General features: G+C 42.3%; 1 protein-coding gene across 1 annotated transcript; it reads right to left on the bottom strand.

Annotated features, from left to right (window-relative positions):
- Positions 1-1,580: 1,580 nt before the first annotated feature.
- LOC121616633 (protein FAM171B-like) lies at positions 1,581-11,648 on the bottom strand. The gene is made up of 8 exons (XM_041951484.1): positions 11,465-11,648; positions 7,267-7,500; positions 6,298-6,390; positions 5,962-6,120; positions 5,468-5,638; positions 3,834-3,950; positions 3,542-3,665; positions 1,581-2,585 (listed from the first exon to the last, which is right to left on the bottom strand). Exons 1-8 carry the CDS (start codon positions 11,646-11,648, stop codon positions 1,643-1,645), a joined length of 2,025 nt encoding a protein of 674 aa, XP_041807418.1. The 3' UTR covers positions 1,581-1,642.
- Positions 11,649-19,205: the final 7,557 nt, after the last annotated feature.

The raw sequence follows: 19,205 nt of genomic DNA, 5'->3' as shown, positions 1-19,205 counted from the left end.
GAAAGAAATTCAAAATCATTGAAAATAAATTCGCTGCACAGTGGCTCGGTGGTTAGCAGCGTTGCCTCACAGCTAGAAGATCCCTGGTTTGATCCCGCCTGGGATCTTTCTGTGTGGAGTTTGCATGTTCTCCCTGTGCAGCGTGGGTTCTCACCGGGTTCTCCGGCTTCCTCCCACAGTCCAAAAACATGCTGAGGTTAATTGATAACTCTAAATTGTCCATAGGTGTGAATGAGCGGGTTGTTTGTCTGTATATGTAGCCCTGTGGTAGGCTGGCGACCTGCCCAGGGTGTCCCCTTCCTTCGCCCGAGAGACGGCTGGGATAGGCTCCAGCCCCCCCCGTGACTGCAAAGGATTCAGCGGTGTATAGATAATGGATGAAAATAAATTCAAATGATTGAAAGAAAAGGAGAAAATCTTCACGTTAGAGACGCTGGAAACATTAAACGGAACGATTCAATGGACATTAAAAATTACTTCTGACCATTATCAAAGGGTTAGTCAGTTAATTTTCAGTCAATCACCTCATCAAGTCGACTTCTATAAACTGTTGGGTGTTTTAATTTTTGAATAAAGCATCACATTTTATAAGCTCTTCGTAACTTTTGTTTGCATAAATGTTAATCTGCGAAGTAACTAAAGCTGTCAAAAAACTGTAGTGAAGAAGTACAGTACTTGTGTAAATGTACACCACCACTGAACGCACCACTAAATACAATCCAATGATTGGATTATATACATTGTTCTGTAATGGGCCATTCTGCATACATGCACACTTTTACTTTTGATACTTTAAGTACTTTTTGACGCTAATACTTTGGTACTTTTACTGAAAATTTTGAATGCAGTGCTGCAGTGTTACTACTTTCACTTAAGTAAAAGCTCTGAATTATTCTTCCACTGCTGTCAATTGCCAGAAAAAATCTGAAAATAAAACAGAAGGATAATAGATAATAGCAACATTATTCATAATAATTCCTACAAGTTGATTTCTAAGTTCATGCTCTAGACATGAACTGACTCATATCCGTGGTAACTTGCATTTTGTCCATAATAATGACTAAGTAGCAGCAGTATTAATAACACAGCTTCATACTGTATATTGCACAGTGTAACAACACAAGCCGCTAAAAATGCTCATCACCAAGAGTTTTTTGTATTAAAATATAATGAAATGATTCACTTCATGACAATATACACAAAAACATGGACAAATGACATTGTTAAAGTAGCAAACATTCAGTCATGTTAGCCATGACAGTGTCCATTAAACCTGCAGGAACAAAAACTGTTTGTTACGAAAGTGTGTTAATTATCAGTGTAAAATGTCTGTAACACTTTGGACAATTGGAAGTATTTCTGGTTAAAACAATGTGTTGAGGCGGGACATAAGCGATAAAACAGGCTGTTAAAAAGCAGGAATTGCATGAGACATATTTCAGAAGTCCACGTCCTCTGCTTTGGACTTTTGTACATGCACAACAGTTGCAACACAGACAGTGTGGAGTCTTCTGGTAGAAATGGGCCCTAGCTTGGATCGGCACTTTAACATGTAAAAAATGAAGCAATAAAGTAAATAAGTTACTTTTCATAGATAGCACTGATGCTGTTGCTTCACAAACTTGGCTGCCGTTCAGAGTTTTTACTGCGGAGGGGCATGTTTACCACTGGACGTGCTTTTGACAAACGTAGCATTGCGCTCCAGAGTGACAGCCCTCCTTCCAGATGTCTGGTTCAGTTCGCTCATATCCACACCTGAGTCTAAGCTGGTTTCTCGACTCTCCACTGGCCTTCGTCTCCTCTGCTGCTCCGACACGGCGTAATGGATCTCAGCCGCAGGTTTACCCTCCAGCGACACAAACCAGGCCCGAGGAGGCTGAAGTGAGGGGATCTTAGAAAGTTCTGCCAAGGCATGCACGGAGTGTCTGCTGCCGGAGATTTTGTTTAATGTTCCTGGGACTGAAACTGACTCTGGGAGGCTGAAGTTACCCCTGGACTTGTTGTTGGGGGTTGCTGCCTGAGAGTCCCCTAGAACTCCCAGCTGGTCCTCGGTTTCTTCTGCCTGGTTCTGGGTGGCAGAGGGACCTTTAGGCAGCGTCTGAGTGAAGCCGTCTTTGCTCAGCGGCTCGGCAGGGGCGCCGTTTGCAGCCCCACCTGTGCGGGGCAGAGTGGCCGACTTGCTCCACCCGGGCAGCTCTGGCTGCTCCTCCACGTGGAAGAACGCGGGAGCGTGAAGAATGGCGACAGGCTGGTTGTAGAAAAATAAATTCTCTGACAGAGACACTGGAGCTCTGATCTGCTCTCCTGCTTCATGCAAACAAGTCAGATCACTCAGGTCAGTGTTGAGCTCCAGTTCGGCACAGCCCACTGTGATGGCCACAGCGTTGGGGTTCGCTATTACATCGCTGTTGTGCACAGAAATAACAGAGGCATTGTGCCGGTTATCCCCCCTTTCTGTCAATGACTGGTTGAGTCCATCCTGTGGATGAGTAGAATCCCCTTCAAAGACCTCATCGTCACATGTGGAGGTGGTTTGGTCTTTTCTCATCAGGGGGAGCGTCTTCTCTCTTTTACTGGGCGAACGTCTGTAAACAAGACAGAACATTTGCCTCAACTGAGCGTGACAGTTCATTCTTTGTCTAAAAGTTCATCCTGCATACAATAATTGAACTAATGATGGCTTGTCTTTTGTAATCAATGAGCCAGTTGTTGAACTGCTTGATGTTTGACTGATACTGAAGTACCTTTAAAGGAAAATGGTAAAATGTCTGTCCTGTAGGCTTGAAAAGTGGCTCTGCAGAGTTTGCAGCTTGCTCAGAGGGCAGCTTTAGTCAGCTTGGATTCACCACAAAGGCACATGACAACAACGCCTCTCAAATCACCCCTGACACTTTCTGCCAAATCCCTGAATTCTGTACTGCGGTTGAAGCCTCAGAGCTATGAGGAGGTGCTAGCAAGGAGCATAAGCAGTGAAATCAGCTGCATAATGGAGAAACTCTGATAAATACTAGATCCACAGATTAACTGCAGAGAGCAGGACTTAGCTGCAGGAGGACTGGTAGTGGTGGTATTCTTTCAGCTCTACTGAACTGAACTACTTCAGGAAATAGTCACAAAGTTTAATCGACAGATTCGTCTGCATGGACACAAATTTTTTTCGTGACACTTCATGGACTGACATAAAGTGAGAAAGTCCGCATTGAGAGGTGGCTGGACCGGACGTTCACACAGGAGACTGAAGTCCAGATCAAGTGTGGAACCAGAAGTTATTTTAACCCAAATCATAACTTTTCCTAAAGCCGGCCAAGTAGTTTGGTGCCCAAATTTAACCAAACTGTCACTTAAACCATCACTTCATATTTTTATTATTGCTACCTCGACTGCAGAATGAGAACAAGTGCAGGCGGATATTTTCAGCTGAAATTCATTCGTTTGAAAGTCGTGATGAGCGTCACAAAAAATGGAAAATTCATGTCCACGAATTCTGCAGATTACATTTCATGGTAAATATGGACTAGCATGAGATGAAAGCCTCTGTTACCTGCGGTAAAACAATAACCCGACCAGAAGACAGATGGCAATAAAAAGCATTCCTCCAAGGATAACCATCAGGAAAGATGAATGGCGTAAGATGAAGTCAATGATGATGGCAAGTCCAAAGAATCCTAAAGCAAGAAGAAGTTTGGATGAAGCAAACATAATATGCAATAAAAATCACAGTTGTTGAAAATGGTGCATTTTGTATCTAAAGACATTAAACACATCATGGAAGTATTCTACAACAAAGCCCGCTGCACTGTATTCACAGTCTCATGTTCAGGGTGAGCACTTGCCTCTAGTGGATGACAGAGGTGCTGCAATCCAGTAACCAAGGTGAGGAGCTGTGAATGTCCACACGAGTTTTCCTTCGACTGACGCCACCACCCCGAGTCCTTTCCTCATCCACCCGCCTGCAGTGGACGAAACAAACACAGCAGCACTGTTTGGCTAACATCTCCTTCCAAAGACAGTCGAGGTTAACGAGAAGAGTTCTGAAATTAACAACTATGACTAAAAGGAATCATAATTAGCCCATATTAAATATTAAAGTTTGTACTTTTTGACAGTTTTCAGTGATTCAGACACAACTTTTTCAGACAAATTTAAATAAACATGCAGCAGGTCCTGCACATGAGGCCCCATCGGTATTCCCTTCATATTGGCAACAGATGAACTTAAATCTATCACTTATAATCTATTAGTATATAATATACTGTATATATTACTGTATATAAATGAAAGAAATGACAAGAGGTTTAAATAAATGTTCGATTATAAAGTATTGAACAAAAATAAATATCACTTCATGCTTTTTTGTTACATCTTCTGCATTTTGCTATCTTGTCCAACACGGACAGAGCTTTAGAGAAAACGTATGAGTCCAACTCAAAAAGAAGGCAAACATGTACATACAGTAACCTGAAGGCTTCAGCATCAGGTGCCCTCTGAGTGTTTGTCAAGTCCTACATTATGAGAGGGGGGCGGCTTTTCCCACCTTATGTAAGATTTGTAGACACCATTCAGACGACTGCAAGCCATCTTCAACCACCCACTGAGCAGGATACTGAGCTGCTGTGTTATTTGTGTACTTGGATGAGGCTTCACTCCACTTAGCTGCTCCTCTTGGCAATTAATAAATTAGCAAAACGCTGTTAATTCTAAGCAGATTGTTCGCCATTAGTCCATTACCGCAGAGGCAGTTAATATGGGATAAATGAAGGTAAAGCTACCCTTCTTATCTAGTCTGAACAGGTCTTCTAACAGAACGTCACCTCAGAGGCATCTAACTGAGACAAGTTCATAACACAAATAAGACCTGAGCTCTGCATTTAGGTTAAACTCTCCCTGCAGATGTGGAGTCAAGTCACAACTCCCTGTGATCATTTTTTAAAACTCAACTTTAATTATATTCGTAGTAATCCGTTCTGATGGCTGTAAACAGAATTTGACAGAAAGATAATGATGGACGGATGAACCTTTATGAAGCTTTGGGCCTTTCACTCTAGTTGTGCCGATACAGCCTCAAAGCTTCAGGGCTTCAAACGCAGCGAACACAGTGACACCTGGTGGTTTGTAGAACTCATAGCAGCCGTTCAAGACCAAAGCGTGACAGTGCCTTGCTGAGTCTAACGTAAGTGCACTAAAAGTCCGGGTAGCCTGCGTGTTTCATCTGTAATACTTTTGTTCACAAGTGCTGAGTCAGCATAGTTTGTAAGTGATTGCATTCTGTGTTTATTCATGTTTCACACAGCGACCCAACTTTTTTGGAATCAGGGTCGTACAAATATTCAACCGACCATTTCTATGACTTTGTTCCATTTTTAACTGAGCCCCTTTTTTCCAGCTACATGTCCACGTGGAGGCTAAATCCTCACTTTCCCAAAATAGAATAGATTTTACTGCGTGCACGATTGTGACTTCTCCTCACCGGTGGTCCGGTTAAAGAACCAAGCTGGGACAACATCCGAAGTCTGGAGTCCACGGGTGTCGGGAACGCTGAGGCTGATCTGCACGGGCCCACTCACATGTAACTCGGTGGCACCTGAGAAAAGCTGCACGCTGACAGCCGCCACCGGACTCAACTCCACACCGACGTATCCTAGAAGAACAGGGGAGGTAATCGTCCGTTACAGTTTATTACAGCGTCTGGTGGCAGATGTTGTTGTTCTTTGCCTCTGAGAGAAAAATGAGACAGTCCTGATGAAAATTAGTGCGGCCTATGTGCTGTTTTTAGTCCATTAATCTGTATCAGCTTGCATTTCCGTGCACCACAGAGTCTGCTTTGTGTTACCAACTAGATAGCGGCAGTGGAAAAAAATCTAATCTTGCACACAGTTTATTTCTGGAAAAAAAATCACTTGCAAATAGAATTCTAAAATTATATCTAGAGTAAAGCAGAGTCACTGCAACACAGAATTCTACCTGATTTCCAGCTCATGATGCCCAAAGTGTTCAGAAAGCCACCCTCCTCTGACAGCAGTTTGGGAATGGTCAGGTAGGCTCGAACAGAGGTGACATTACTGCCGTCTGTCAGGTTCAGCAGGCTCTTGGGAAACTGGACAATGGGCTGCGATGAAGCATCTACAAATAAGAAAGCATGATAAATAATAATTTATAAAAAATATCCTTTTCCCCTTTAGTGCAGTGATATCTTGGGCTAATATAATGTTGTTCCTTAAATGAATGCTTGTGCTGATAATCAAAGAGAAAGCAAGAGCAACAACATAACAAGCGTGGCTTTAACAATATGTACAGTACCAGATGTTTTGCCGGTGATCAGGACAGAATCCTCAAAGAGCCAGATGTTGCCCTGATTCAGAGCAAGCAGTGACACGGTCACGGATGAAAATACTGCAGCAATGATAAGAGAGCAAGGGGAAAGGTTAGGACAGAGTACGTCAGTTAAAAATAAACTATTCTTCCACCAGATGGCAGTGTGACGTTGTGTTCTATCAAGTCTGGTATTTTGACCTGAGAGGGAGTCTTTTCCTGCGATTTCAGTCCTTTTATTGTCATTAGACATGCACTGCACTGCAGATGCAGCAGATTTGTGAGACAGAAGAAGACACACACTCCTGACGTGGGTTATAAAATGGTCTTAAATAGGTTTGGGTCTGGGTGCTGTGTCTAATTAGGTGTCAAATGCAGTGGAGTGGAGCTAACTATATATAAGTTATAAGTTATATGGTATAAGTTATAATTGCCTTGCAATTATAACCAGAAAGTTCACTGAAGTATATGAAGCTCAGTATTTCTGTGATTGTGTTTTTATATGTGTCCTGATATAAAAACCCCTGCTATCTGTCCTTCTGTGCAGACTGCGAGTGTGCAGATCCACCATGCACGTGCATACACTTTGTGTGTCAAACACACACACACACACAGACAGCCACATGGCATGCAGCTGATAGAAACTGGACTTTCACAGCGATGAATAATGTAATTGGTGGAGTTAAACTTCAACAGGCTGAGCCGTGGAGCGACAGATTTTCAGAGCTGACAGAAAGAGTGAGAAGCTATCATCACGACGTCTGGCTCCTGCCACTCAGTGGAAAACTTTCAGGAACGCCGAGCTCCAAGAACACTTTAAGAGTGCTCGCTGACTTTTCCACGATCATTACAGCCGATGACGAATAAAAATGACGCTGCCTTTCTTACTTTTACCATTTCACGAAGCTCATTATCGGTGGTGCTTAATGTCCAAATTACACACATTAAATGTCTTACTTGGCATTCTGTTGGTTTTATAAGGCAGCAGTGTGCAAATGTAGCCGTCCTTGTTGGCCACAATTGTGATAGGTGTCCCAGTTTGGTACGGCAGATGAAGCAAAACGCCTCCGTCCTCCCCAGTAAGAGCTGTGTGGGTCCTGCTGTAGTTGATATAGACCTCCACCACCGCCTGGCTCAGCTGCTCCCGACTCAGGACGTCGCTGACCTGGACCTTAAGGTCAAAGACAGAACCTGAAGAAGAAATACATTTTGGGTTTAGATAAAGACGGGTAGTCGGTGCAAAGGACTGCGTTTAGAGAAACAAGAGAATAATCTACAAGTTGAGGAGAAAAACAATATTTTACAAAATAATGCATCCACTAAAACACCACAAATTAGTCTCATAAATGACACCGTTCTCACACACTCTTGGTAAAATGTAAGATTATAAGATGCAAAGGTTCATTGCAGATTGGACTGTGTTATGAGGCATTGAAGGGTGTTCCTCTTATTTTGTCCATCCGTTTTATGCAGCACCACCATATGCTTCAATACTTTAAAGCAAGACACTACAGATGAACAGGATGAAGGAGGATAACTAATAGATATCACAATGCAAGTTTATTATTTATACTTCCTGAATACAAATCTGAGCTAAAATAAACATCTGAATGTGTATTTTGGATGTTTTCTTTCCCTTAGTCTGAAAGAAGACATGTTATGCAAGCAAAATAGCCCAAAATCTCAAAATTGACCAGCGCATGAAACAAAAGATGCTTTTGCCTGTCATGTCCGGCATTAACAGAATGGAGCTGGTTGCATTTCCAATTAACCCAGACGGGACCTTATCGACAACAAAACAGGAAAAGTAATTTGCAGAATCCCTCGAGGATATCAATCAATTAATCCCAGTAGATTTTAAAGAAGCAGACAAAAATGCAAATGGTACAACTGGCCAATTAGTTCAGCAAAGCATGCATTATAGACAGCATTATGTTACACCAGCATGCAGACGGCTGAATGCAGTCATATTCCCAGTGATGGACTTCCTAATCGTTACACGTCCTCAGGTAGCTCCATGAGAGCTTCATCCACAAACTAAATTAGCCACATTTCACACTGTGTACTGACCCAATATCAAGTTCATGACAACAGCACTTGATTTCTCAGAGGTATAGTGTTGCATAACAGGAATGCTAAGTGATGCATCACTAGTTTCCCATAAGAACAAATGTTGGTCATTCAAATAAGAATACCCCGCCAAGGATCAATGCCTGACAGACACATGCAAGGCTGCATTAATCAATATTTTAATATTAATGGATCAAATGTCAATGGGGGAATGTGATCAACTCTGCATTTCCCCCCCCGTTCGTCAGAGCATTTTAGCCTCTTCGGCTAGTTGCTTTGGCAGGCTACCTGCTCAGAACCAAACAGCAGACAAAGATAGCGACTAGCTTGGGAACACAGATTAGCCGCTAAAGAGCCAGATGTTTCAGTCGGGAGTGGGTGGAGACCAAAAACAGAGCTAAAAGTCGAGCGATTATTTGGTGGTCGGAAACATGCCTCCAAATGAACGCTAATGTTGGGCATGTTAAATTAGCAGCCGTGTGCTAACATGTTCACCATAACAGCTTTACAAGGTGATAATATGTGTATGCTGTGTTTACAGCAACCGCTTGGACAGCACTTTTGCACAGACCAGCTGGAAAAACCTGAGCCCAGGAGCAACTATGATGAAGCCTCTGAGCAACGCTTTCAGACAAACTGCTCAGTGCTGCGTGCAGCTGCGAGACTCTGCAAGCAACAGCCAATGCCAAGCTATCTCCCTTCACCTACTGCCATGCTATAAATATTCTCTCCTCAACTGTGCTGCTGGAGTCTGGGCTGGAAAGTGAGTTTCGGGAGCCATAAATCTCAGCAGCCAGCTCATCATCAAACCTCAACAGTTATAGTACAGAATAGTTATTTTGTGCTAGGAGGCCATAAAAAGATCCTTATTGCACTTTTTATTAGTAACTAAATGCTGCAATAGCACTATAGCAGCAATCTCACCAGTCATAATGTTGTAAGCATCTTTCTCTTATGGTGACAATTCAACACTTACAGCAGCAGTGGCTGAAATTGCTGCTGGTCTGATTGCTCATAATCCTGCCGCTAATAGGTGTGCCAAAGCTCTACTGAAGACTCATGAAGCCATGCCTTATACACTACCCGCTTTCACACTGTTTCAGCAGGACCGGCCAAAACCAGATAACCAGATCATCCCGTCATCATTGCCCCCAACAATTCCCTTTGATCAGAGGCACACAAATGCCTGGAGCTGCCTGGAGCTGCCGGGAGCGCCTGCGTTTTCAGCCACACCATGAAACAAACCTCCACATTTGGCCGCGTTAGTGGCAACCCACTGGGATACACACACCAGCGCAGATGGACAAGAGGGTGCTTGTTTTGGAGGAGGCAGCCTCCACTTCATGTGTGCTCTGCCTTAGTGGCCAAACACAACAGAAGGGGGAAGGGGTGGGGGGGGGGGTCACTACATCTGAAGTGGAGGTGTTTTCGTGCCAGATTACTATAATCTCCCCATTTGGCCGAACTGAACTGCGCCACAAAGAGGTTTATGAAGTGGATTGAAATGGGCTGTCTGAGGCCACTGAGGCAGATGAGAAATAGATCCCATGTTGTGTGTGTGTGTGTGTGTGTGTGTGTGTGTGTGTGATGTGGCTTGAATACTGACTGCATTTCCACTGAAGTGAAGCCCTTTATCAGTGTGCGAGCTTTTTCATTTATACCCCGAGGACGACATTTCAACTGATCAAATGTTAAATTAAAAAAGCCCCCCCCCCCGAAATGAAGACAGTGAATATCAGACGTGTGGGAATGATTAAAAACACCTCGTTTCGCTCTCAGCAGCATTACGTAATTATCATTTCATCACAGACGAAATCCACACAAAAACATGCTGACTGGGCAGTTCTGAGAGAGACCACCAGGCAGCAGACAGATGGTCCAACAGGGACTTATCTCTGGTGACCCCCCCCAGCCTCCTCACAAACATGCTTGTTTGCATGTTGGAATTAGGCCACACATTCCGCTGATGGAGGAAGACACTTGTGCACCCTTTGATATGTGGGCCAAATCGGCATTGAGCAGTCAGATATCAAACTGAAGGTGCTCGGGGTGGAGCTGTGGCCATGGGGGGCCGTGGAGACAAAGAACCACCAGTCCTGTGGTCCAGTAATGACAGTCTCCCCTGCGTGAGCCACATGATTAAATCTTTACTCTCTGCACGGGACCATCTGGCTGAGGAGACGAGATGCTCCATCCAGATTTGGAAGTTTTCTTTTTTTTATTTAGTGGCAGTGTGGAGCGGGCACTCTTTCCCCTGAGAGTTAACTGTAAGGCTGTAAGGCTAAGAGGTTTGGCAGGACACTACACATGCCTGCAGGGGGTTGTGAGGGAGGCTACATGCTTGGGTACATTTCCAAGGGTTTCATCAGACAACACAGACTGGGGGATCATGTGATGACGGATGGTAATGTACTCCTACAGCAGCATGAATTAGTCATGAAGCAGTTGATAAGTGAACAGGGCCACAAATCCCTCTTTCAGCCGCTCGCCGCTGCCCTGCTGTAAACAACCAGACTGTGCATCTGTGTGTGTGTGTGTGTGTGTGTGAGGCAGAGAGGAGTGCTGTGGAGAGAAGTTTCAAACAAGCAGCAGGACACGAACTGGAGAAAGCAAAGAGAGGAGTGAATGCTGTGCATGACTTGAGTAAAAGCAGAGAGTGATGTCAAGTCTTTTTATTGAAGAAGCAATGCTGACATCTTTTTTTGCTTTATACTCACATGTTGTCACATTTCTGCAAATCACGCACGCGGACGGACAAATTGTTGGTGATGGCGCAGTAAAAAGTGACAGATGGAGAAGCCGTTAGTCATGAGGTGGCTGCAGCGAGCTCTCACATTACTTATTACTCATGAACAGAACAGTAGATTTACAAGCAAATCCTGATACAGATGGTCCAGGCCTGCTAAACGAGGGCATCTCTAATCTGTTAGAAAAAGACCTCTGACGCGGTGGCAGAGTTAAAACAAAGAAATACCAACATTAATCCTTATTCTGCAGCTATGATGTATTTTATTTTCATCACTTTAAGCGCACAGCAGTGGCAACAGGAAGTTTTGCTGAAGTTTACACTGAAGTCGCTACAGACCTGAGAAAGGATGGAGCGCCTGTTGTTGCTGCTGAAAAGGGTCCCGGTTCATGTGATCCCGCTTTGAAAAGTTTCCGTCATTGATATGCAGGGGGTGTCCGGTCGGAGTGAGCTCCGCAGCCGCAGATCTCCCATTCCTCCAGCCGATCAGCGCAGACAGCAGCAGCCAGACGAACAGGCGCATGACTTCTGATAAAAAAAAAAAAAAAAGTTGATAATCGATGTTACTGCCGACTCGTCTCGGGTCCAGTTTTCATCTACAAGTTGAGCACGAGCAGAGATGCCCGCGGGACTGCCATCCAAACTGATCTCCTGTCAGCTGTTCCAAGAGCGCAGGAAAACTCCTCCCCTTTAATCTGCTCCCCATCTATCTATCTATCTATCTATCTATCTATCTATCTATCTATCTATCTATCTATCTATCTATCGGTAATAATAATAACAATAATAATACTGAGACGTCATGGCGTTTAAGCAATATTTATTATTTTTATTCCATTCTTTTAGATTTTCATTTCTCTATTCTTCTTCTGAACTGCACGGTATTTTTTTTCTATTTTTAACATTTTGTTTGTGAAGCAGTTTCTAAACTTATTTCTAATTTTGAGAAATGCTAAATAAATAAAGGATATTATTATGATTATGATGATGATTAATAATCAATAATAATAATAATAATATTGGTAGGGGCTGATTTTAACTGCTTTATTTATTGTCCGATATTGTATGTATATATGTACTAATACTTCAGTTAATGTGCTAACCATTTTGTGTCTCTCTCTCTCTCTCTCTCTCTCTCTCTCTCTGTGTGTGTGTGTGTGTGTGTGTCCTTTGAACAATAACACATAGTGAGCAGTATATTGCACTAATTACAGCAAAGCATTGCAGCTACTGATTTCTACCACTAGATGGTGATAAAACAATGTAACTTCACACTACATTTTCAGTTAGCCACTAATAATACCATTAATTTATTCACACACAGCCGATTAACATATTGATATGAACATTTAACCTCAGAGTCTGCACTTTAGGAATAGGACTTGTATGTGAACCATTTATCATACAAGCATGAACATACAGAACTGGTATGATCAGTAGTGGCAGTACTTTAGCAGCAGAGATAGTTATGGTATTATTGATGTTAGTGTTGTCAGTAGCAGTTGAAATAACAGCATTACAGGATTACAGTAGAGTTCTATGTGTATTTAGTGCTTGTTAATACATTTACATTTGTGGGACATTCCTGGTCTAATAAATGCATCCATTAAATATTAAACATTAATTCTGCCTCTTTTATAATCCTCTCTTTTTGCATTACTCTCACGTTTTAATCACTGACTCAGAATCTGTCCACACTGCAGTCTTCACACCTGCATGCAAGTACAGATCTGTAGCCACAAGCCACTGAACTCTGGAGGAAGAAGTATTTTCTCAGTCAGGACTTTTGTTTGTTCTCTGTGTGGTTTTTTGGTGGTTATGACCATTCTCCATTCAGAATTCCTATGTTTTTACAGAGTGTGGGTCTGTGGAGCTCCATGTAAGTCCATTGTCCTGTCCTTATATTATTGGGTGACTGTACACGTTTGTCCAGCCTACCTGTTTCCAGTATCTCCTATTTTTTCTCAGACTTTTTGTTTTGTCCTATGAGATTGTCAACACCTAGAAAAGGCACGAAAATAAATACAGCCATTCTTAAACCACCGTCCTCTACACAATGTCCATAACCATCACACATACTCCACTGGAGGGATGAACAAAGTCCTTCCAGAAGACTTTTCTTCATGTGGTGTTTAGAAGATGAGCTACAGAATTTCCCATAGGTATCCATGTGGGCTGAGATATGGTCGCTCTGATTCACATCATTTTCATACTTATCAAACCACCCAGTGACTCTGCGGTCCCTGTGTGGAAGCATCGGCATTCATTATACATCATCATTCATTTATTCAGTTTTTTTTTTCTTTAATTTATCACCTGTCTGTTCATATATTGCTGCTGTGCAGACATTTATCATGCACATCCATCACAGGTGGGATAACCTGCTGGAGGACCCTCAGTCCCCGATGACTTCAGGAGCATCAACCAGATTCCTGCCTACAATCAGAAACTGCTAAATTAGTCGACTCCTCATGGTCTGGCTTCTGCATATGAGGGAAAAAGTGGTAACAAGTCAAAATTGCTATCAACGTCTGTAGTGGAGCCCTGCTCTGGTTGGTAATGTAGATAGTGTAGTGCCCCCTACTGATGGAAAACAGGCTGGATCAGTTTAAAATATTTTAAATTATATATTTCTTGTCTATTTTAAAACTTTTTCCTCCCCTTTGCCAACCAATCACCTTCACAACAGTCTTTCTCTGCACTTGGCATCATGCCCTGCTTCACTTCATATCCTTCACGTTGCACCTGAAGGTTGACTTGCTCAGCGATGTCCACCTGCGGAGCTTCCTGTCGCCAAAATGTGAGTGAATCCCTCCTCGGCTGGCTTCTTTGCCGCCATAGCTCTTCTATGACAGGGGCCTCGGAGAGGAAGGGAGCTGACACATTTGTCCTCCCAGCTTTATTCCCCTCTGACAAAGTATAAATTGGAGTCTAAACACACAAGGAGGAGGATGGATGACAGCCTGAGTCTCCAGGATCAATTTGCCACAAATTAGATACAGTAATGGTTCATTTCTCCACATAAATAGCTGCATCTACAGGGACTATTTTGGAAATCTGCTCGCTTTCACCCTGGAAATCTGTGCCAGCTCTCTGCTCCAACCCTGACTGCTTTCTTCTATTAATCTTATCAGAGCCCAGATAGACTTTCTCTTTGTTTTGTTTTTTTTTTTAACTCAATGCTGCCTAGTTTATTAGTTTCTGTTAATAATGCAAAGAGATTATTCTGTTTCAGTGTGTGGAAATGTTTTTCATTTCTTACTCTCTCAGGCCATCTTTTATCTTTTCCGTTAATATAAAATTGCGGTCAGTTTAAATGACCTGTCTGTTACCTGTGAAATTACAGTGTCCTCTTTCTTAAAAGGGCTGAATGGTATTGGCATGAAAATCATTTGAATTAATGATTATTAATATTAAACTTAACATATTGCCTATAGGCGTTTTCAAACTTAAATAAAAGTAATTGATGAGTATATAGACCTTTGCTCTGTTAGGTCTGATGGTGTCTTTCAATGGAAAATCAATCTTCCTTTTATATGGACATGAATTCAACATTACCTGCCTGCTGAGCCAGCAAATTCTGTAGATCAAAGCTTAACAGATCACTGAAAGGACTTTCTCCCTCTGCTTCTTGTTGGACTCAACTTTTTAACAACATCACAAGCATATGTCATAAAAATATCCTTAACCGTCATGACTGATGTTTTGCCGATTGGTCTAAGCCATTCCGGCGACCAGGTGACGTCTGCAGCTGGTGCAACAGATTAAATGTAATGCTTTGCAGCTGTGCTCGCTTTCAAAATACCAGAGATGGACCAGAGGCGACGAACTGACGCGAGGGGTGTAAGACAGGAAACATGACAAAGTGATAGACAATGTCACACGGTGAATAAGCCCTTGCCCGGAGAGACAGGTGCATGACTCGCCATTAATAATGATACCATCAGCAAGGCTTGTTGAGGTGCATATTATGGGAAGATAATAAAGACTTTAGGAAAAGTTTTGAAAGTCGTGAAGAAAGCCATTTATTGTGTATTGCAGTCTTTTTAGGGGAGGCATTGCAGGGCATTACATCAGGACTCTGTTAAACTGCGTTGATTTAATTATAATGAAAAGTAAGAAGTCTGTAGTCCTAAAGCTCAGGATACAGCTTTGTGCAGTTTTTGCTAGTCTTGAAGCTTTAAATGCAAGACACATAACCGTGGAAGTTCTTGTGAACTGAGAAAAGAAATATTGGAAATCATGTTGAATATTGGCATGTGTTGCAACAAAACAATGTGTTTTTGCAAATAACACTGAACGGAAACTTAACAAAGCATCTTTAACTACCTTGAACGATGGGATGGGCATCCATACTTGGTTGGTTTGGTTTCCAGGCCCTTCTGTATTGTTAGGAACCAAATCGGATATTTCAGAGCTTGTAGAAAACCTGCCTTGATTGACTTCAATGCTTTTTATTTATTTTGTCTGAAACCGACAATTCCAATAACTCTCTGAAGATAAGTACAGCCCCAAGCATAGTCTTGTCTTATTTGTTTGTGTCAGCACATCAGTTCAATTTACTACCATATAATCGACCATTAAAGAAAACCCATTTCTTCAGCATCTGTCAAACTCATCTTTTGCCCGCTGCCGTGCTGAAATATTGCCCTGCGATGATGGCCGACAGAAGTCTTTAACTCAACATCCTGAACTCCACCTCAGACAGTGGAAAGTTTTCCTGACACTGTAATTAGGCTGCCGGGGAAGTGTTACCCGATGTGAAAAGCCGAGCTCCCCCAGCAGCAGCCATCATGACTTCCTGGTCTGCAACACAACGGCGTGACATGACTTTTTAAACCTGTGGCAGGCGGAGCTGAGGGCAGTGTGCTTCAGGGTGAGACATCCTTCTCCTACCTAATCTGTGGTTTGATTTCTAATTTATTGACCTGTTGCGAGATCGACTTTTTGTTAAAGTTGAATTCTGCCTGGTTCCAGGTGAAGCGTGTCTGTGTTGAATGAGCACAAAAGGACTGGATGCCTCCACCCTGCCGGACATCAAGAATTCAGTCCACAAACTTCATTATAGACACTCAGCATCCCTTCTTACATAATCTAAGCTAATACTTTCATGTCAGTCTCCAAAAGTCTGTAAATTTGCAATGGGCTTTAGTGGAGCTTTATGTATTAAGATTTCCCCTGCCTGAGACATGAAATCCATCCCCAAAAGGCCTTTGCTGATTAAAATGCTTGTTGATTGTTCAACAACTTTTCTTTTTTTTATCCCAGTAGAGGTTAATACTAAATCTCGTACACAGCGTATTTGTTCTCTGAAATGAACTGGCTTTGGAGATTAGGAGAGAAGATGAGGACAAGCAGAATAGATTGTTAATTGATGTTATTTATTCTTATACTGGCAATGCCACTGCTGCACCAGTCCATTTACATCAGTGCTAATGCTGACCCCCAGCTCAGCAACCAAAATAACAGGGTTTGCAGCTGACGTGCTTTCTGAATGATTGATAGAGTCGGCGTGGAGAGCATCAGCTACAGTGCGGTGCTCCACGCTGGCAGGATGCAGCAGCAAACTATCAGGGCTGACTTCCCAGGAGCTGCATGCAGAATCTCATCTAACTGCATTATCAACGACAGCTGCCTCATTTCCATAAAGCCTTTCCGAACAAGTTTCCCCACGTCACCTATTTAATCTGCAACTGACCAGGACTGGATCCTGTTTCCAAAAGTGTATTACCTCTGCAGCACTTCTATCTGTTTCAATGTCCGTCTGTCTGTTTACAGAGAGGAGGAAGGATTGTATTTGTGTTTGCAGGGAGTTTTCTGTTCAAACCAAAGTCTGCTCTCTGAAAGCACTTTGATGGAAGCTCACTGTCTCCGTACGAAGGAATATTTAGATGAAATATCACCTTTGAAAATATAAATATGGAAACAGATCTGCTTAATCGAGTGTGCATGGAGCCCCCCTCCCCTTCTGCTGCACAGTTTACAGTGACAACATGACAGATTTACCACTGAATTTTTCATTTTTTAAACAATGGGTCCTTGATTTCAGGAAGAGTTCGACGAGGGTCTCATTTCTAACCAACGACTGTAGATTTTGCTGGCTGAAGTGACGCGGTGTCACTGGCAGATGCTATTGGCCGTAGCTGCTTAGCTGCTTAAACTAGCATCAGCTCTTGCATTGTTTGAGAACACAGTCTCCAGCTGCATTATTATTGTTCACTCACTTTAAAACAACGATCCTGTTCAGGCGTTATATTGGCGAGGTGTGTGTGTCATGCTAGAGGACTGAGGCAGCTGATGCATGTTGAAGATATGAAAATCCTTTTGCGTCACTGTCCGTGTGTTGCAGTGAGTTTGTCAGGAAATATGTCAGAGCAGTCTGTTACTTTTGCACAAACTTACAAACTTTACATGTACTGAAGTCCACCAGTGAAAATCAGAATTCATGAGCATTCAAAGCGCACCTGCAGTACAACTGTATTATATCACCAGCATAGTGGAAATACTTTAATATACTTAAAATGAAGTAAAATTAAGGTATGCATGGATTAAAGCATACTTTTCATAAGTACACTTTCTTACTATTAAAAGTATTTGTAATTTAGAGTTGTTGTATGTACCATTTCTATTACACTTACAATTAAGAACACATTTTATAAGTACTTTGAAATACCACTTTATGTATGGCAGAATTTGTATTTTCATTTTTAATATATTTAAGTAGAACTTAATGACATCCCTTTAGAAGTATACATTTAAAAAGTATATGTCAAAGTGTACTTTTTATGACTTTTCTGTACTACTAAGTAGTGACACAAACTGCAGTTCATTTATTTTATCACTATTACACGCATGGCTTCCATGGTATTATATTTTATATATATTTTTATTTTTATGCATGTTGAATGAGCATTGTTGGAGGGAGCCTTAGAATTAAGAATTTCATTGCCAATGACTGCTTCATAGTAAATGATATTTGACAATTAAGAATTTCAAACTTGAAACACCCAGATCAATACCCAGATGAGTGCATAATATATACAGTAATTACAGAAAAAGGCACACTATAGTCCAGAACATGCATGCGTAAACATTAAGCAGTATATTTAATACTTTGAATGAAATGCCTCCCTGCTGCTGATCCTGCTGAGAATTAACAGTGGAGGCTGATGCCTAATTTGGAGCATTCAGCTCATTTTTGTAGGTCTGTGCTCTGTGTAGTTCAGTCCCACTGCCTCTCATCAACACTGCCTTATAATCCATGGGCAGCTCCGCAGCACATGAACTCGCACAAGCCAGCTGTATGCTACCTGAGCGTCTGCGTAAAGTTCCCAAATAACGGAGAGCTGAAGGCAAAGTCGCTGCTGAGAAGTAAAAAACAAGACGGTCAATGACTGAATTTATATTTTATCAGGAGCTGCTGTAACGAATCAGGACTGAACCACCACTTAACAGGGGACATGGTGTTGGTGGTGTTCACACTAACAATGTGACAAAAAGCCTCAATCTCTCGTTTGGTCTAATTTAACTGAGCACAATAGTTTCAGGGTAATTTAACTGAAGACTGCTGGCAGTCTGAATGCTCTCCAACCAACAGTTATAATAATTCAGTAGTTCAATGTCACTGTTTAGCATCAGCATTGCAGGTAATGTACTCAAATGTAGTGATGATGCACTCGTAACTGACCTTAGGGGGCCTTTCTCTGTGGCCTGTGGTCTGAAAACCAAGGTCCAAAGCTGCGTCACAGATATCAGAAACACCCATTAAATCTTTCGCCCACATTTTAGATAAATTGCGTCCTATAGGTGTGAGTAAGAGTATAACTGAGTTTGTGTGTGCGTGATAGCCCTGTCAGATACTGGATCCAGCTCCCTGTGGACCTGATATAGATAAATGGCTTTGAGAAGGGATGGATGCAGTATTTGGAAATTCTTTTTAAGTCCAGCTTTTCTTTAGCCTCCTTTCCAAAATAGCAACCTGCTCCACATTCAAACCTGGAGCTTCACGTATTGCTGCTCTGCTCTGTGCAGGCGCCCTGATCGACCAGCGGAAGGAAGGACGCGATCCCTCACTGGCTTC

The sequence above is a fragment of the Chelmon rostratus genome, chromosome 13, assembly GCF_017976325.1.
Source record: "Chelmon rostratus isolate fCheRos1 chromosome 13, fCheRos1.pri, whole genome shotgun sequence".
In the NCBI taxonomy this organism is placed as follows: domain Eukaryota; kingdom Metazoa; phylum Chordata; class Actinopteri; order Chaetodontiformes; family Chaetodontidae; genus Chelmon; species Chelmon rostratus.
Note: the sequence above shows the minus strand (reverse complement) of the source record. Positions and strands in the feature narration are given on the sequence as shown.